Genomic DNA, 20,022 nt, shown 5'->3' with positions numbered 1-20,022 from the left:
TCGTGCTCCCCTGTCCCTGCAAAGCGGCACCGCGGCGCCTTTCCCCGGCTGAGGAATCCCCTCCTGCCCGGGTGCGGCAGCACCCCCAGGACTCGCAGCTGGCAGTTCTCCTGCTCCCAGAGCCTCCCGCGCACCTTCCGGCATCCCGGGGACAGAACCCGCAGGATGCTTTGGGTTGGAAGGGACCTTACAGACCATCTGTAACCCGTTCGACCACCCTGCCGTGGGCAGAGACACCTTGCACTAGACCAGATTGCTCCAAGCCCCGTCCAACCTGGCCTTGAACATTTCCAGGGATGGGGAGTCAGGGTTTTAGCAGCCTGTGCTGCTCCAGTGACATGGGACACAAGCAAGACAGGGCCCAGCAGATTCATTACACATTCATCCCTCCAGCCAGCAAATAACGAACAAATACCAGCTAATGCTTTACTTTGGGGTGTATTTATCCAAGGCTTAGCTCAAGCCGAGGCTTGTACTCCCCAAGACTTAGCTGCACCAAAGCCAATTTGTCTGGACCGTTAGAGCATTCAGAATGTCTTTTCTTGAAGCGATTATAGCAGGTTTTCTTTGCTTTCCAAAACAGCCTTTCCAAGCCCAATTTGTTGCAAAATAAACAGAAAGAAAGATTAAAGCATTCAGATTTCAAACAAAACAACCAGTAGGAAAAACATTACGTTCGGATTTTTTAAAAAGCGCTGTTTAGATTTAATTGAAAACCCAACTATCGTCACGGAAATTGAGAAAACAACAGCCCCTTGGCCATTTTCAGCCCTCACAGAATTGCTGCAAGCCTTCCCACCTAGGAGTCCCCTGAAGAGCCAGGGAGCTCACCAAGGGGGTACCTGCACACTGTAGGTAAGCGAGAGGAGGAGGAGACACGGCCAAAGGACACAGAGAAGCTGCCAGAGCTCAGGGTCACACCCACCCACCCTGTGTCCCATCCCCCCGTGCTCCAAGCCACCCATAGCACTGTCATTTTAGGGATGAGCCACTGCCACCTCACCCCTGCCCAGACCTCAGTGCCAACAGCAGAGCTGGGAGGAAACACTGTGCCTGTGCTGTGCAGGCCTGACAGACCACAGCCTTCCCTCCTTCCTCCTCCTCCTCCTCTCCAAGGATGTGCTTCCTCTTCCTCGGTGCTGCCGGGCTCAGTAGCGCCGTCACCACCCCCTCCCTCAGCCCGTTCCCAGGCCACCTCAGCAGCTCTGTCACGGTGCGTGGGTGTCCCCGGCACACAGCCCTCCCACACGGGCACGTGCTGCTCCCCAGCCCCTCGCTGCCAGCTCACTCGCACCCCTGGCCGTGCCACCGGCACCCCGGGAGGCGATGAAGCAGCAGCTGATGCACACCCGGTGCCCACGCATCCCTCTAGGAACCGAGGTGCATTTCAATCGCCACCTACACCACCGTACAGATGTTCGCTGATACTTCGCAGGGAAATTGGTATGCAGGCCCATGCCCAGGCAACGAGCAAACCCCGGGCTCTGGGGAGCCCCAGCCACATGCCAGGCATCTGCCCCCTTCCCTCCCCGGCAGCTGCTGCAGGATGGCAGCACAGCCCAGCCTGCTAACAGAGAGCTGCCAGCCGCAGAACCCGCTACAGCACTTTGGCAACCAGCACGCAGTGCGTCGGACTCAGGTGTGATTTGTACCCTCCCACACTCGGGAGTGAATGAAATGGGGCTGCGTGGGCTGGCAGGGCACTCGCTGGCACAGCACCCACGGGGCCCCACAGATCCCTGTGTGAGGCATGTGAGCAGGGGGAGTGAGTGCTGCTCACCGCTTCATTTTTAGCTCCCTTGGCTGCTCAGCATCTCCTGTGAGTTCCCTCACCATCCCTCGCTCAGAGAATCAGCCTCTGCCAAACGTGCTGACCTCCCCCTGCCAAGGGCTCCCTCCTCCAGGACAGGAGCTGCTGGCAAGGTGGAGAGCATCACCAGAGGAGACAAAACTTAAGGCTGGCAGGGTGGGTGCTCAGCCTGGGTCTCCACGGCGGGTCCTTGAGCCACCTGTGCCGTTCGTTCCGACCCCTTTGCTCCCGCACGGATCGCTCAGCCCAGGCCCTTTGCCAGCTCGCTGAGCCCGGCACACGTACCAGGCTGGCAGCCGTGGGCAGGCAGCCAGAGCTCCCAGAGCTCCTGCCAGCCCACACCTGGGGCTCAGCTCCTGCCCAGCAGCCACTGTTTGGGGACATCAGCCTTCCCACAGCTCCGTGTTTGGGTAGCACAGGAAGCTTTTTGTGCGGCGCCTTCTGCACGAGCGCTCAGCCCGGAAAGCTGGTGTCCTGCTAACATCCACACCATGATCATGTGCTTCACACGGTGTGCCGAGGCAGGGCTGGAAATCTCCATGGTAATTACTGGGGCAGCGCTGACCTGTGCCTTGGCAGCACAGGCAGCTTGCAGGAAGCCAGGCCAGCACTGACACGCGGGTAAAAGCCCGTCTCACACTCCCTGTAGCCACTGACCTGCTAACAGGCAATGAGCAGCCTGCCAGAGGCAGCAGCCAGCCCAGCTGCACTGCTAAAAGGTGCAGCTCATACTAAGGAATTATTTCCCTGGCCCAAACTCCACACAAGACACAGGAGAAATTATAGCAACACATGCCCACACAGAGCTCTGAGCCCCCCACAGGCTTCACCACAAAGCACATACAGCAGGGTCTCGCCTCTCCTGACAGCACAGGGCAGCCCACTGCCCCTCTCAAACACCACCCCGCTTCAGCCTCCCCCTCCCTGGCATTTATTCTGCTTCTAGGCAGCATTTATACTCAGCTTCAGGCTCCCCCAGAGCTCCGGGGATTACAGCAGTGCCCTATGCTCGCAGACCACATTAGCCAGTCAGGTCCTTTACCCTAAGGATAGTTCATCCACTGACGTGCAAAAAACCCACCCTCTGTACAGTAACGCAGAGGGGCACTGGGAAAAACAGCCAAGAGGAAGGTCCCGACTGCACCCCCACGGTTCTGGGGTCAGCCCCAGCCCCGGGCTGTGCCCTGTGCAGGGCAGAGGTGCTGCAGAGGGACACACACAGCGCTGGGGGAGCTTCCCTCACCCCATCCTCCCTCCGGCCCGGACGCACCTCACCTCCCGGCGCCCCCAGCCCCGTGCCCCGAGCCGCCCTCGCAGACAAATCCCCGGAGGAAGCAGTCATTAAAACAACAGGGCTACTTATCGGCGCGAGCCGATTTCCACAAAGCACTTCCCACGCATCGCCAACTTACCCTCGCGGCACCTCTCCGGAGAGCAGAGCCAGCCTGCCGTGACCCCTCCTGGGCACCCTGACCCACGGAGACACTGCCAGCCCAGTCCCACCAGTAACATGGCGGAGGAGGCTGTGGGGCTAATTGCAGGATGGGTTTCAGCTGGGCTAATCGTTGGGCACACCTGGGTGGGAAAGGGCTGGGCATGCCTGGCTGTGATTCTCTGTCATACCTGCCCTGGACCCCCGTCCCTCCTCCCTCACCCCAAGGCTGGCCCTGTGTGGGTGCTGAGGAGGGAAGGTCCCCCACCTTGTCTGTGCCTCAGTTTCCCCCAGTGGCAGAGGGGATAGAGTGGCTGCTTCATGGGGTAGTGGGAGAATAAACACCCCAGAGGTGGCAAGGGTCTTGTGTGCCAATAAAGGACAGGCAAACCCTGGACAGGCAGCTGCCAGCAGGTCAACGTACCCAAAAATGAGATCCTCCTTGAGCCCTTTGTGTCTTGTACAACAGGAAGGGCTGCGTGTCCAAAAGCGAAACACAGCCTGGTATAGAGGGCAGATCGTGCCAGGAAAAGGGGAACGGTTTTAAACTATAAGAGGGGAGATTCAGACTTGATATCAGGAGGGAATTCTTCCCTGTGAGGATGGCAAGGCAGCTGTGGCTGCCCCATCCCTTCAAGGCCAGGCTTCATGGAGCTCTGAGCAGCTTGATCTAGTGGGAGATGTCCCTGCCCGTGGCAGGGGCGTGGAACGAGATGGTCTGTAAGGTCCCTTCCAACCCAAACCAGCCTGTGGTTCTGTTGTCTGCGAAGAGCTCCGGGTGCTCGGTTCCTGAGCCGGGGTCCGTGCCGGGCAGCCAGGATGCTCCGCAGCCCAGGGAAAAGCCGCTTTCCCGGCAAGAAGCTGGGATTTGGTTCCCTCTAGTGTCATCGCGCTCCGTTGCGGAGCGGGGACTGGGGCAGCGGGGCTTCGCCGAGGGGAGCCCCGTGCAGGGGGATGAGCGGGGTCCCTGTCCTCGCCGGCTCCACAGTTTCTGTCCTCGCACAGTTTCAGTGAACTCCAGGGGCTAAATAGGCTGCCCAGGGCAGTGATGGAGCCACCACCAACCCTGGAGGGATTTCAAACAGGGATTTGAAAGACAGATGTGTACAGATGTGATCCCCAGGGACACGGTTTAGTGGTGGCCTTGGCAGCATTAGTTAATGGAGCTCAATGATCTTAGAGGTCTTTTCCGACCTAAATGATTCTGTGATTCCAAGGCACGGTCCTGAGACTCATGGACTGGGCTCATGGGGACTCTCCTTTGCTTCCAGCTACATCCCACTGTGAATCCCACTGGCAAGAGCCAGTCCATCCATCCCTGGGCTGCATTCCCACAGCATTTCTGCTACAGGGCTGCTCAGCTCTGGGTCCCCTGGCCACCTTCATGTGAGCAGTTATTCCCTAATAACCACTGCTTTGGGGCAGTGGGAAACGAAGGCTGAAATGTCATTTGCTTGGGCTGGAGGATAATTTGGGCCTGTGGAGCGCTGCTGTTTTGGCAGAGGAGCTGCTGTTGATGGATGCGCTGCCTTTTCGGGAGCAGAACAAAGGGAGGACGAGGCGCGTGCCTGGCTCCCCGCCAGCCCGGCCCATCTCTCCCCTCTCAAGTGTTCCTCTTTGGCTCCCTCAGTCACCATTTGCTGCTCTCCTCTTTAGACTAATGAGGAGACATTTTGCATTCACGTTTCCTCACGGGCCAAATGTGCCCCTGGCATGGTGGAGCAGCGCTGGCAGGCTCCTGCCTGGTTGCTGCTCCTCTGCTTCCTGCCCCGCTGCCTCATCTCCTTCCATTCAGTCGTGGATGAAGAACAACAACAGGCCAATCCACAGCTGGCCAGGACCCCTCTCCCTCATACCTGTCCATCCACAGACCGCCAAAGCAAACAGGGAATAGCCAGTGCCAAGGGGAAGCTGTTTGGCTCTGGAAATCTTCCCAGAGGAAAAGGGCACTCTGGTTGTCCACTGTATTATTTACTCAATCCCCTTTGTGCCACAGAAAAGATTTACTTTGAGAAGATTAATGGCTCAAGGGACTGTGAGAGAAATCCTCTGAGATTGCCTGGTTCAGGGGAGAAGGCAAATGCCTCCTGGCTGAGGCTGCAGCTCCTGGGGGATCCGTGGGCTCAAGGAAAGGGCTGAGGGACTGGGGCTTGTCCTATGGGACACCCTCCAATGGGGACAACAACTCACCTGACCCAAACCCCGGGGAAAGAAGGACTCTCTCACTGGGGCAGTGGCAGGAGGGAGGAGACACGGTGCCCTTTTCCTGTGGTCCTCCCATCTTCCCTCTCCCAAAGCTCCTGGGCTCAACATCCAAAGCAAAGGACTGTGGAGGTATGGAGAGCAGGGGCACAGGGAGGCCACATTTACTGTGCATCATGTAATTTGCTCATGCCTTTCCTGTGTTCCTGGTCCCCAGACTCCTGGAGGAGCAGGGAGCTGGGCTGCTCACAGCTCAGCTGTTACAAGAGCCTTGCCCTCCAAATGGAACACCCAGGGCAAGTGTTCCTGTGCTGGAGCATGTCCTGCCCTGCCACTGCCACCCCCTGCGAGTGTCCCCAGCCCCTGCCAGGGGTGTGAGGGGCCGGGCAGGCACACGTGGGTGTCCAAAAGCCGTGCAGAGTAATGCTATTAATGCCATCTGGTGCCGAGACAGAGATCCCGCACGGGCAGCCAGACGCGGCTTTTCTCTCCCCGTAATCCCCGGCCCCCGAGCCACGGGGGCTCCGTCTGTGGGGCTCCACGGGGGGTGAAGGGCATGGCTGTGCCCTGGCACCGGGGAACAGGGGTGTGAGACTCTGCTGAGGGCGGGTCTTTTCACACCCCACTGCCTTCCTGCCTGCCGGGAGCTTTGGCTGCTGCTTTTGGGGGACACAACCCCACTGCCCTCAGCAAGGACTGGGGGTCAGAGCAGGGAGCGGGCAGGGCAGTTCTGCTGTGACCAAACCTTTCTGTGCTGTCAAACAGGCACTTTTCATAGAGTCACAGAATCAGTCAGGTTGGAAAACACCTCTAAGGTCATCGAGTTCAAGCACTAACCATTTTCTCCCTCAGGCACAGGATCCCAGTCCCTGTTTGGGCTGTGTGAAGCTGCAACGACTCTTTATCGGTGGGTCAGTGTCAAGTCAAAATTATATTCCAAAATAATCTCCTTACAGTGTTAAATAAGCACCTCAGATCAGACAAATTGCACGGATTTTGCCTAATAACCTTGGCCGAGCTAATCCTATTTTTCTGTCAATGTCTGACCTATATCAAAGCCCAAACGGACCCCGGGGGCCGGTTTCTCCATCCCAGCACCACTAGGGTGGTTTGGCTTCCAGAAGGCAGCACCTCACACACCTGAGCCTCTGCAGTGGCTTCAGGTGAGGGTGGGAAGCTCGGTGTTCTCACCCAAAGTGTTCCCTGACCAAGTACCCTCTGGCATCCTGAGGTGAGTTCTCCACTGCTCCTGTCCCTGAATCTCTCTTTCTCTGCCTGTTTGGGGTGGCCCTTGGCACCCTCGGCCCCAGAGCTGCAGGGGAAGGGGTGAAGGTGCTGGGGCAGGGCGGGGGCAGTGGTGGGGGACAGGCAGCCCTGCCCTCCGGTCACTAGGGGTCTGTGTCGGTCCAGCTCAGCGCACACGGAGCGAACCTCCCTCCTCACTCACCGCCCAATTGCGGGAGAGTTTTGCGCCTTTTTTTTTTTTTCTTGAAAGAGGCGTTTCTGTCTGTACCCGAAGCTGAGAGAGGCCGTGAGCTCTCACACAGCTCCGTGCTCCATCCCAGCCCTGCTCCTGACCGAGAAGGACGCCTGGATCAAGCTCTGTGATGCTGTGTTGGGCTGACCTTGGCTGGATCCCCAGTTGCCCACTGAGCTACTCCATCACTCCCCTCCTCAGCAGGACAGGGAGGGAGAAAAAAAGGAGGGGAAATCCCCCAAACTTGTGAGTCAAGACACAGGCAGTTCAGAAATCGAAAGCAAAGGGTGTGTGCACATAAGAAAAGGGGGGAAAAAAGAAACTAAAAGATCGTATTCTCTGCTTCCCATCCACAGGCAACGTCCAGCCCCTCCCCAGGAAGCAGAGGTTGCTCCTGAAGGCAAAGGTTGTAAATCATTAAAAAACCCCTTTCTCCACCTTTCCCTTACCTTTTATACCTGAGCAGATGTCACATGGGCTGGAATATCCCTTCGGTCAGTTTGGGGCTGTCCTGGTGGTGCCCCCTCCGGGATCCTGCCCACCCCCAGACTGCTGGTGGGGGAGATGTTGGAAAAGACAGTACTGGTGCTGTGGGAGCAGCAGGAGCCAAAACTGGTGTGTTACCAACATCTTCCCAGCTCCCAACACGCAGCCCAGCACCACGAGGGCTGAAATGGGGGGAATTAACTCCATCCCAGCCAGACACAAGCACACAAACAGCCCCACACGTGCCCGCACCGCCAGCCGCTGCCCGAGCATCCCAAGGGAAAGGCAAGTGCTGCAGGACCCAGGAATCTGCCTCCGGGAGAAGAAACATCGGAGCAAAGCCAGGGTGGAGCCAGCCGGCTGTTCCGTGCCGGAGGGGGGGGTGGCAGGAACCTTTCCCGGGTCTGGGGTGGAAGATGCCCGCAGGGCAGAAAAGTTCTTTTGGCGCTGGGCCAGGAGAGTGGGCGATTCAAACGCCTTTGGGCACAGAGTTTAACCTCTCTGAGCTTGAACTTTATTAGCCAAGAAAACTCTCGCTGGGTCTAAGAGAGGGAGAAGAAGCACGAGGGTAATTTGCATTTTGGCCTTGCAGGGCAGTGGATCCATTGGAGCAGGAGAAGGGGTGGCCTTTGGCAAGGATTTGGATGGAGCTCTGCTTCCATGGTGGCACAGCAGCTCTGAAAGCAGAGAGAGGGAGGGCTGTTACATGGCCAGCGTGTCCCAAGAAAACCCCCCTGTAGGTACTTCCCTGAAGTACAAGCACCCCAAGCATCCCTCCCTGCACAGGGAGCCTGGCTGCCAGCTGGAGCCTCCTCCTGCAGCCTACCTGCACCTACAGGTTCTCCTCGTTCCCTTGTCTGTGGAGCAAACAGCAAAGGGAGATGTGTTACACCGGGCAAGGCCGCTGAGACGGCGGGGGGAGCACAAACCAAGATCCCCCCTGTCAGGCCTGGGCCAGTGAGGAGAGATGAGGCTGCCTGGAAACCACGCAACACTCACCTCGGCTTCTTCTTCCCTCTGCAGTGGAACCGCTGGCCTGGGGGCAAGAGGAGAGACTGAGGTCCCTGGGGCTGAGCCTCCCCCTGCCCAGTCTCACCTCTGCAAGCCCTGGCACTGCCCAGTCACGAACACCCACTTGGAAGTCTGTCTGTCTGTCTTCTAAGCCGTCCCACGATTGCAAATGCTGTTGGTTTTCTACTGGGCAGTGTTCCTGCACCAGCCCCGATGCTGCAGCCACCCCAGCCCCACGGAGCAGTGCAGGTATGGAGCAGGGCCAGAACACCCAGACAGGGTCACAGGGTGCCCTGCACACCCAGCACTGGGTCACTCTGGGGGCTGCTGAGACCCAAGGGCTCTGGGAAGGCTGGTTTCTCGCTCTGGAAATGTCAGAGTTTTCTCTGCTATTTTTAATGAGTGACCTTCCCTCTGAAGCCTCGGTGCTGGCAGGGAAACACTAAATATTTACGTGGTCTCCTTCCCAACTCGCTCTCTGTTGGGAGAGTGCCTGGATGGAAAGTTCCCAGGCAGGCCTGGGGGCAGGCTGTGCCCACCCCTGGTGCTGTGGGGCAGGGTTGGTGGCCCCCAGCCCCACACCCAGCCAGAGCAGGGAGGTGAGAGGATCAGGGGGCATCTGCAGGGAACAGAGCTGAGGGGGTGTCCAGCCCACCCAGGCACTTACTGAGGATGATGAGGAGCCCGATCACAAAAGCCACAACGGCGAAGATCAGCCCCCCATTGCGGATGGTGTCATAGTCTGGGGAGCACGAGAGCCAAGGGTGTCAGCCCAGGCAGGGTGTGGGGCTGAGCCCACAGTGCAGGGCAGCATGGGAGGGGGCTGCCCAGGGCACACACTCACCGTAGCTGAACCTGTCCAGGCCCTGCTCGGGCGCTTGCTCTGGAAAAGAGGAGAAATCCCAGTGAGAGCCAGGTCCTGGGCACTGGGTTCATGGCATGGAGGTGGGAGAGACCAGCAATGCGGGCTGCAAGCACTGTGACTTCCTCAGTGTCCAGCCCAGCCAGCAAATATTTCCCAAACTCCTGCGTTTCATCCCAGGAAGTTTAACATCCACGGTGAATTCATGGGATGCGCTTGCAGACTGCATTCACAGGATGCACGGGAGTTCTCAAGCTCCAGGTGAAGCCGCAGATGGGCTCGGCTCCAGCGCCCTCGGGAAGCGCCGCTGCCCGCAGGACTCGGTGGCTCTTCTCCCCTGGCATGCAGAACTGAGCAGCCCTGCGGGCTCACCCCTCACTCCAGGGTGCACCCCGGCAGTGCCCCTCCATGCCTGCAGGCTCATCCCTCTGACAGCTGCGTGTCACCTCTCCAGCCACCTTACCTGACTGCTCAGCCCTCTGCCGGGAGCTGTTTGGAAGGAGAAATCACCCCGAGAAGCCAAACGCCAGCCGGCACCGACGCGTCAGCGGGCTGCGGGGCTCTGAGCATCCATCCCCACGTCTCCCCCCAGATCTCTGGTGAGAGTTTCCCCCGTGCAGGAGGGAGCAGCCCTGCTCCTCGCACCGGGATGCCCCTGTGAAGGTGCCTGCTCTTACCGTCACCCATCGCCTCGGCGTGTCGTCCGGCGGGCGCCTCACTCTGGGAGTGGGGCACCCACAGGAAAGCGCATTAATTGGGAGACAAACCTCATTAAACATTAATGGCCTCGGTGTAATGTTTATCGCAGTCACGAGGGGAGGCACAGGGCTCCCTCCCGCCCGCCTTTGGGAAGGAGGGGAGGGCAGGGCAGGGCAGAACCCACAGTGCCAGCCGGCGGGGAGGGCCGGGCACCCCAAGCCGTGGGTGTCCCTGTCCCAGCCCTCCCTCACTTTCCCAGCACCAGCCCAACTGGGCTTCACCTCCTGCAGGGGCGGCGATCCCGAGGGATGGGCTGGGATACAGGCTGAGGCTGCCTTTGGCTAGAGAGAAGCAGGCAGCACACCCCACCCTCCCAGCCTGGCACTGCGGGTGTCCCACAGCCGGGGCAGCACCTCCCAGCCCGAGCTATCCCAGGGGTCCTGGCACAGCCATGTCCGTGGTGCATCCCTGCTGGCAGTGGGGTACCAGGATGCTGTGGTGCCAGCCCCGGGCCCAGCCAGGCCAGCTGCCAGGAGGGCTGTGCAATCCAGTTTGCTCTAATCTCGCAATCAGCGGGCGCGAGTCACGCGCCCAAGCCGATTAGTGCCGGGGGGGAGCTGCCCCCAAAGGAGGCTCCCCTTGGCATGGCCAAGGAGTGCAGGCACCCGGAGCCCACAGCAGCCCAGCTCTGGCGCCACGGGGTGAAGCCAAGCCCTGGAGGGTGCTGTGTGGGGCCATTGTGGTGGCACTGCTGTCACAGTGCCCTGGCAGCACTCGGCATCCCCCGGATCGGGCGCGGCAGCAGCCCAACACAGCAGCTCCCAAAAAGCTGAGGGACAAGGAGTCTCTGTGCCCACGCTCCCTTCACACAGGCTCTGGCTCTCGCTGAAATGCTCCTGGCTGCAGAAGGGAGAGCGCAGGGAGGGGGCTCTGCCCGCACAAAGCCCGTCTGTGCTGCCCAGGGCGCTGCCCCTGCCCCTCTCTCCCCAGCGTGGGAGCTGCCGGAGCCTCGCCCAGCCAGGCTGCCCTGGGAACGCCACGGCCCTCGAGATGATGCAGCCAGGCACCAATAGAAACGATATTTTATTCCTTTCCCCTTAGGTCACAGCACAGAGCACACCAGCCCCTCCAGCACAGCAGCACACTCGCCTATTTAAAAGGAAACACAATAGCTCAGTTTATTTTACAACAGTCAGGGTTTGGCCATTTTACACACCACAGGGGTCTCTTTGTTTCGTGTTAACACCGACGGCACACTATGGACAGCACAGGCACTCCGAGGGACACACACCACTGGCACTCAGGGGCCGGGCCGGGGGTCTGCTCTGCCTGGGAGATCTCTGACAGGCAGGAGGGAGGGAAGGGACACAGTACTGGGGAAGGGACACAGTACTGGAGACACGCTCCCTCTGCCTGGCACAGATGGGACAGAGCTTCCCGGTGCCACCAAGGCACACCAGGCACACAGGGACACAGCCCACCCTGAAGGCAGGGCCACCACAGTGGGCTGGGCACAGCAGAAACCCCCTCTCAAAACCATCCTGGAGGACAAGACCCCCTTCCTGGTGTGGGGATGGCACCCTGAGGTGTTTCAGTGCAGCGCTGGTGATGCCCTGCTGCTGCCCAGGAAAGTGCCCCACACCCAAACTGGCAGTGCCCAGCTCCAGCCAAGGCTTTGCCTGTCCATGGCCTTGGGGAAGGGCCAAAACCCACAGTTTTGCCTCTGACCCATGAGCAAACACAAGGTGACGAGGGACTGTGGACTCAGCACATTGCCACAGTGCAAGCTCAGGTGTGCAAGACCACCTCTTGCTGCTGCTCCACGGGGAAAGGGGCAGCTGGCACTGGGAGTGACACAGAACCACCACAAGACAACACTCAGCACTGACAGGGGTGGCACAGGCAACGACAAGGCAGCAGGAGGGGCAGGGAGCTGCCCCTTCCCTGTCAGAGACAAGCACAGACAGGATTTTGTTTCTCTGTAGCCCTCGGACTGTGTGCCCTGCCCAGCTCTGTCCATGGGCAGAGTGCTGGCGAGGAGCTGGTTTGTGCTGGTTAGCGGGGGCACCGCTGTGCAGCCGCCCTCTTTCACAGTGTCACTGTTCTGGGAACCTCACGGGCTTCTCTGCCACCACAGCCTTTCCTCACTCTTAAAGCAGCATCCCACGGGTTTAGCCAGGGACAGGAATGGGGAGTGCCAAGCAGGCGAGACAGCAGAGCTCCCTTCAGCCTCGAATCCAGCCCCCCAGTGCTCCCAGCGAGGGGAGCCAAGCCATGGGATGTCCCTGCCTGACTCACCCCCTGCCACAGCTGCCTTTGGGCTGGGGGCGTGCGGGGGGTTATTGCTGAAACGGCGACACTGAGCAGGTCCCTGGGGCTGCAGGTGCCCAAGCCCTGCCCAGAACCAGCAGGGAACCACCAGCACGTGGGCTCTGGGCTGGGGGACAGGGTGTCCCTGCCCCACAGCCCACGCTCCCTGCCCCACACAGCCCCTGTTCCCAGGCTTGGAGGGCAGCCCAAAGGGCAGCGCCTGCCAGTCCTACAGAGCCCGAATCACACGCACAGCACGAGAAAGGTGAAGAGAAAGTCACGATTACAACATCAGCAACAACTAGCCCTAGAGGTAATGATCATCTCACAGCAACATTACACACCACGGGAGGCAGAGAGGGCGGTGAGCGGAGTTTAGTCGGGTTAGGAAACAGAGAACCGGTGCTGGAGTACAGAGGGTAACACAGACACGGCAGCTTTGTGCCTCCTGAGAGGGACCTGCTGCTGTGATTTCAGTTTCCTCGCAGGCCGCGGGCGTCTGCGATCCGAGTGTCTCTCCTCGGCTCTCTGGGTCTGCGTGGGCAGGAGAGCAGTGAGTCAGGCTGGGAGCAGCACCGACGCCTTTCCCTGCTGGCTCTCAAACTGCCAGCACGGGCTCCAGGCTTCCCCCTCTCCAAACGGGGGCACATCCAGGGAGCTCGGGGAGCTCTGACTGCATTCACGGGGCGAGACACCCTGAGGGACCCCCACCCAGCTCTCCAAACACCCTAAAACCAAAACCACTTCGGGGTGGGGAAGCACAAGAAAAGGAAGCGTAACACAAGGGAAAATCCGGACAGATGCTTCCTTTTCCTGCTGGGCTGCCTGAGGACACCCACCAGCACTGCGGGTTTCCCTGCTCTGGCCCCTTCCAGTGCTCACCCCCACACCACGCTGGGGATGCAGGGCTGCCAGTCCCAGCAGCCTGGTTTGCTCAGAACACCCCCACACAGGGCCCCAGCTGTCCCTCCCGCCCTGGTGCCACCACCCAGACTGGCAGGGACTCACCACATGGCTCCTGTTCAGTTCTCTGCCTTCTGTGCCCCCGTTGCTGCAAAGGGAAGAGCAGAGGGGTTTGCAGAGCCTGCCCAGCACTGGGAGCTCTGGGGGCAGGTGGCTGTGACACAGAGCAGGGGACAGTGACCTTACCATTCGAGGTGATCAGGGTCTCTGCCTGAGCCTCCTCGTCCCCTGGAGCCCTGCAAGGAGAGGAGCACGGTGAGAGCAGCTGGGAGCTGCACCCCATCCTGGGAGTGGGATGCCCAACAGCACAGGGACACACTGGGGAAGGTGCTCTAGGAGCTCCTCTGCCACCCAGGAGCTCTGCAGCAGAGCATCCCCCAGATTTGGGCACCCAAAAGGGACACTCAGAGGGTGCAGCCACTCTGCCAGCTGTGGGAGGGAGCCTGGGAGCAGAGTGGCTTTCCAAGGAGATGTTCCCCACCGGGCTGCCCTCACTCACCTGGGTTTCTGGTTGAAACTGCACCTGCACCTCCTGCCTGCAAGGGAAGAGAAATCTGTGAGTGTGGCCAAAGTGGGAATGGGATGTGGCCTTTCCCAGTGCCCCCACCACCAGAACAGCCCCTGCTGCCCTGGCCTGCCAGCCCAACACCTGCCAGGTCCCCAACTTACTGAGTATAAGGAGAATGCCAACGGTGAACAGGACCACGGCAAACACCAGCCCCCCGATCCTCAGGCTCTGGTAATCTGGGGAAGGAGACACAGAGGCTCACTCCTGCTGGGTTCAGGGGAGGGAGCAGCCCTTTTGCTCCCCATGGCACATGCCCACCCATCCCACACACAGCCGTGCTCACCATAGTTAAAGGGGTCCTCCTCCTCCTTCTCCTTCTCCTGGGTGGCCACTGGGAATGGGCAGACAAGGGGTGTGAGGTCAGTGAGCCCCTGGCTGAGCCCTGGCAGCCACCCACAGACCCCAGCTGGCACAGGCTCATGCCCCAGCCCCCTGGATCCATGGCACAGCAGTTCCCCTGGGTCCCACAGCCCTTTCCCAGGAAGAATTTGGCACCTACCATCTGCCACAGCCACTGGCACCAGCAGGGAGCAGAGGAAGATGAGTGTTGCCTCCATGGCTGCTGCAAGAGAGGGGAGAACCACGTATCAGCACCCAGATGGCTCATGGAGGGCATCATGACAGGGCCAGGGGCACAAGGGCACTAAAGACACACGTGGCTGGCTGTGTGGGCAGGCAGGGCCAGCCCATGCCATGGGAAAAGGAGCCAGGCTGGCTCTGGGAAACACCCAAGGTCTGGCCATAATGCCTGGTGTCATCACTGTGCCCAAGCTGATGGGGACACATCAGCTTGAAGGCAGGAGGGGAAGGGTTTGAGTGGACAGACAGACTTTTTTGGGGGTTCTGTGGTATATTTTCAACCACCTCTGCATTTGGCATAGATTTCAGCACAGTTTAAAGTTTGCTCTGCAGGCAATGGGGCCAGCACCAGGGCTGTGATCTCTTCATCAAGGTCGATACTGTGCCCTTCACCCAGAGCATACTTTAATTTGTCCCAATTAGCATAGCAATTACAACACACTCCTACAATGAGGCCAGTGGCCCTGGTGGGACATGAGCTCGAGCCTCCGGGCTCCCTGCACTCACCTGCAGCAGCAAGGAGAGACCACAAATAACCTCAGTGTCCCTCACAGCTGAGCCTGTCCCTGTCCCTTCACTGGGAATGCTCAGCCAGAGCACAGACCCTTCTCCCAGGGATGCCAGCCTGGGTGTAACAACACTGTGGCCAGGCTGTGACACTCCTGCCAGCTCGGCCAGGGGTGCATGTCCCAAACTGCTGCACCCATTCTGGGTGGGCACCCTCGCTGCTGGGACCGACCAGGCACCACTGCTCTGCTGAGGGAAGGCACTGCCAGCACCCATGGTGCCCATAACCCGCTCCAAGCACCCCTTCTCCAGCTCCAAGGGGACAGGCAGGGGACAGGGGGGAGCTGCTCTCTGTGCTGCTAGCTGGCACAGGGCACTGCAGACCCACTGGCTGTGTGAGGGGGACACCTCGTGCCAGGAGGAGAGGGCTGGGCTGCTGGAGCACACCAGGGCTCTGGACTGTGGATGCAGGCTGGGTGCTGCCTCCCCGGCCCCTGCAGCTCCCCGTGCCCGTCCCTGTTTATGTCTGTAGTGCCAGGCAGTCACTGAGTGCCCTGGTGGTGGGGCTGGGTGGCCATACATGGTCAGGAGCAGGGAGAGGGCTCTCTGCTGGCACGGGAGAGGACTGGGTTATCAGGCACCCTGCAGGCACCGATAGCACCGAGTGCTCCAGAGCTGCCGCAGCTGCCGTGCTGGACTGGTGCCGATAAGGAAGGGGCCCCGGGCAGAGCAGGAATTCAGCTCGCTGACGGACGTGGATCCTGCACGCTGCTATTCAGCCCCTCCACAGCCTGACCTGATTCCCACACAGCCTCCATCCCAGCCCACCCCAGCTGCCAGCGGCGGGGGAGGCAGCTCGGCTGCCCCAAGCCAGCTCCTCAGGGCACCCAGGTCCCCCAGACCCTGCCAGAGCCCCTTCTCCCAGTTTGTGCTCCGTGCTCCCAGGATTGGCAGGCACGGAGCAGGCTCAGCAGAGCCCACCACTGCTCTCCCCACCAGCATTTGTCTCCATGGCCTGTCCCCAGTGCTGCCCTCAGGAGCCAGTTCCCATCACACCCCCAGAGGATGCACCCCCAGCCCCCAGCTTGATCCCAGCACATTCCCAGAACCTGCCTCATTCATCACAACAAGCAGCATCTCACGATAATTCCCGTCCCTCCCTCCCCTTCCATGATTTGCCATTCCGAAGGCGACGTGTTTTTCCGAACACTGGAGGGTTTCACCCCCCTCTCCTGCAGCTGCCGCTGCCATTGTGTAGTGTGGGGCTGCACTGGATTGCTCCCTGGGCCCAGACAAACCCCCTCGTTTGCTGAGACACATCATTGGGGATAATTACCAGGTCTTAGAAACACGCACAAAGAACCCACAGCTGGTGGCACAGTAACTTGTAGCTGCACATTTCCCCATGTCCTTTATCTCCCGTCCTTTATCTCTTCTCCACTGAGTCTGCCAGCGCAAAATCAGAGTCATTACCCATACGAGGGTGCTGCGTGTGCACAAGAGATGTGATACAGCTCACGCTATCACAACATGAACAGCATTAATTGGCTCCTGGAGGACATTAATGATGCCTTTATTTTTGAAACAAGCCATCCATCTGATACTCACTGTTTATTTTGCCATTATTTGCCTGTTCTTGGAGCATCCCACTAGGGGAATTTTGCATTACTCCCTGCCTGAGCCCCTCCACGTGGGGCTGGGCCCTGCTCAGCCACACACTCCGTTTCCAACCCTCTGCTCAGCTCTTGGCTTCCCGCACGTAGCACGGCAGAGTTCACCGTTTGGCCCAGCCAGGCACGCAGCACACATATGCTCTTTGTTTTTCTAACTCAATTCCTAGAATTCACACACTTCCGCACGCTACAAACTTATCTGCGCACGAGTCGAGCGCCAGGATTGGCAGTGTCCCTGCTCCAAAGGCAAACACAGCGTTCTGGAGTGCAAACGAGCCCAGCTCTCCTCCAGGGGAGCATATGCTTTGCGAACAGCCACAGGTTTTCTGGGTTGCTCCAAGCTGGCCCACCCACTTCTTCCTGAAGCTGAAATAAAGTGAGAAGAGCAAACATTGCCAAGGGTTTGCCGCTCTCCCTGCTCCTGCCTTCCCTCGTGCAGGATCCAGCTGCACCCTGGCACAAAGGAGAGGGAAACAGCGGCTGCCCGAGGAACCGCGGCAGCGCCGAGCTCGGCCGCTTCCTCACCACCCAAATCCCCCTGTTTTCTCCCCATCGGTGACAGAAAGCTTGGAGTCACCACCCCGAGCTGCCACGTATCCATGCACACCACAGGGAGTGGCAGCGCCTGCGACTTGAACCAAAACAAGGGGTTTTCCTGTTAAAACTTGGAGATCTGGCTGAACACGGAGAGAAGGCGGAGCGGGGCAGGAGCAGGGCAGCGGCGGCCGGAGCTCCCTTCCCTTTCCTCTCGACTCAAACTGCTGCTTTATGAGGGAAACCAGATATTTCCATCCCCCATCCCTATCTGCGTAGCAAGAAGGAGGCATCTGGAACCTGGGAGAGGCTCAAGGGGAAGAAAGCAGCGCCAGAGAGCGAGGGAATACCTGGAGTTTGCTGTTTCCTGTGAGGATGTGGATGAGAGCGGGCTGAGGGAATAACCCAGTGCCACAGGGGACCCGCCCTGTGATGTGAGGCTGCAGGGGCTCAGTTCCCTCTGCCCAGCACAGCTGGCAAGGCACGAGGGCAGGGCTTGGTAGCAGCACCAGGGCCACCCTCCCCACTCCATCCCACGCTGTGCCGGGTGTCAGGAGCCTCCCTGGGTGATTCACGGCCCTGCCACGCGCACAGCCAGCACGCTTCCCTCCATGCAGAGCACAGCCATAGCTCCTCCTCACAGCCTCTTCCTTCTGGATAATCCCTCCTCGCAATTCCCATGCTGCTGGCTTGGTGTGTGTTTGTGTGTGTGTGTGTGTGTGTGTGTGTGTGTGTGTGGAGCCCGGGCGAGGCAAATCCGGGCAGACAGACCTGGCCCCCTCTCCTGCCTGGCTCAGCTCTCTGCAGCACAGCAAATCATGCCAGAGCAAGGCAGGTGAATTTGTAACGCTGCTGGATCTTCCAGTCCCCTTTTCCTTTTCGTTGTTTTGCACGGATCTGCACTGTCAAGTCTCAGCCATCACCGCGTAATGCCGGGCAGCCTCCGCCTTCCGTCAGGAGTCCTCGGGGCATCTCCTGAAGATCAGACCTAGTTAAAATCTCTGGTTTCTGTGCAAAGCCCCCCAGACCGTGACAGCAGTGCTCCGCTGCCTGGGGCGTTTAGGAGCGTGCATGTGTGAATGGACATTTCCAGCTCTGCATAGATGTGCTCTTCTGCCATTCCACGTCAGCATCAATCTGGTTATTAATGTGCCTGTTGTTGTGCCTCGTGCTTCTAAATGAGAGAGAAGGAGAGATTTCCAGCCCTCGCCATTCTGACATGGACGGCACTTCCCAAATCCGGTGCTGATTCAGAGGCTGACTGCATGGAAGACACAAAACTAACTTTACTGCAATCTAATTGCCTCTTGTGGGTCTGGGGTGTCTCTAAGCACACCCTGTGCTGCATCCCTCACCTGTACCCCAGCATTGCACTTGCAGGGCTTCTTCCAGCCTCATGGAATTGGCCCTAACCCATCAAGGAGCCTCAGCCAAAGCTGCCTGGCCGTGTCTGACTCGGCACAGTCCCTGGCCCACCATGACAACGTCCCAACAAGCAGGGGCAGGCACAAAGCAGCGAGGACAACCCTCCACTGAGGCAAATCTCCAGTGCAAGCACTGCTGAGGTAATGGCTGCCTGGCCAGGGAACCCAGCCCTGGGCTCCAGGAGACAGTAAACATCACCACCACCACCATCTCCCAGTAGGAATCTGCTGCTCCTGATCCCTCCTTATTTACTTAAGAGATAACCAGGTGCTGTAACCCCGCTGTGCACCTGCCTGGACTGTCCCGTCCTCCCACCACACCCAGCCCTCATTTGGCTGCACACTGGCTGAACAAGTCCAGGCTCTGCGTGCTGAGCGGGGCATCAGCACATGGCAATCACGCAGGTGAGGCAAAGCAGAGGTTACTTGGCAGGTCCTGGTGGCGAGAGAAACCCAGCTCAGCAGCACACACTGACAGAGCAGCGTGTGGGAGAAGCTGTTCCAGGCTCCCGTGTGCGCTGGTACCACCACACTGCCACGCTCAGCAGCACATCAGAGCGGACATTTTCTCCGTTCTCTCCCCCGCTGTCACCATCAGCCACGGCCACGAGGCAGACACCAGTCCCCAGCAGCACGGCCAGTGTCCCCACCATCACTACCACACACTGCATGGAGAGACAGGCAGGTGGCACAGCCCCCAGGCAGGCAGGGCAGGGCAGGGCAGGGCAGGGCAGGACACGTCCACACTGCCAGTGCCAGCGGTGCCTCTCTGTGCTCGGGTGACAGCTGTGGAGCTTGGCAGCCTCTTTACACCCTGGAAACACACACAGAGCCCGAAAGGCAAACACAGCCGGACGCAGACCTGCTGCCTTGTCCTCAACACCCGGCAAAGCCGTGACTCTCCACCATGTTTTACCTGAATGGGTACACTGGAGCAGGCAGGTAAAATTCCAAGGCGAGAGGGAGACCTTAGGCTGATGAGAGGAAGGCACAGCCAGCCTCACACCTGGCACGGGATATTCTCCAGCAGGTCCCAGACACGCTCTAACAGGTGGCCTGGCTCGGCAGCCACAGCACTTCACGCTGGCATCTCTCCCTCACACGTTCCACCTCACTCCGCCTCAGAACCACAGTCCGGCTGCACACGGGCAGGGATTCTCTGGGCTTGCCTTTAAACCACCCACAGGGACTGAAAATCCCAATGGGACCCAACAGCACCGTGGAGCACTGCAGGCTTGCCAAAATGGGTGCTGCATCCTGATCCACACACGGCTTTTCCCGAGAGGCTGCTCTTTCACACTGCTTATTCACATCCACACAAACCACCTGTCACTTTCCCTCCCACAGAAATATCCCTGCAAGATCCGAGTTCCACCACATGGACTCCAAAATCCGTCTCTTTGGAAGCATTAATTACACACCCTGAGAGACACGCTCTTCCCTTCCTCCAGACGCCTTCCCGGGATAAGGCGCTTGGCTGTTTAC

General features: G+C 59.4%; 1 protein-coding gene across 1 annotated transcript; it reads right to left on the bottom strand.

Annotated features, from left to right (window-relative positions):
- Positions 1-7,885: 7,885 nt before the first annotated feature.
- LOC103762255 lies at positions 7,886-16,924 on the bottom strand. Its single transcript, XM_029962073.1, has 13 exons — positions 16,515-16,924; positions 14,320-14,382; positions 14,104-14,151; positions 13,922-13,996; positions 13,752-13,788; positions 13,439-13,488; positions 13,314-13,340; positions 9,958-10,026; positions 9,263-9,301; positions 9,086-9,160; positions 8,407-8,443; positions 8,234-8,264; positions 7,886-8,084 (listed from the first exon to the last, which is right to left on the bottom strand). Exons 1-12 carry the CDS (start codon positions 16,570-16,572, stop codon positions 8,240-8,242), a joined length of 603 nt encoding a protein of 200 aa, XP_029817933.1. The 5' UTR covers positions 16,573-16,924; the 3' UTR covers positions 7,886-8,084; positions 8,234-8,239.
- Positions 16,925-20,022: the final 3,098 nt, after the last annotated feature.

Source organism: Manacus vitellinus, unplaced genomic scaffold (assembly GCF_001715985.3).
Source record: "Manacus vitellinus isolate BGI_N305 unplaced genomic scaffold, ASM171598v3 scaffold_41_pilon, whole genome shotgun sequence".
Lineage (NCBI taxonomy): Eukaryota > Metazoa > Chordata > Aves > Passeriformes > Pipridae > Manacus > Manacus vitellinus.
The sequence above is the reverse complement of the archived record's forward strand: the minus strand, read 5'-3'. Positions and strand labels throughout refer to the sequence as shown.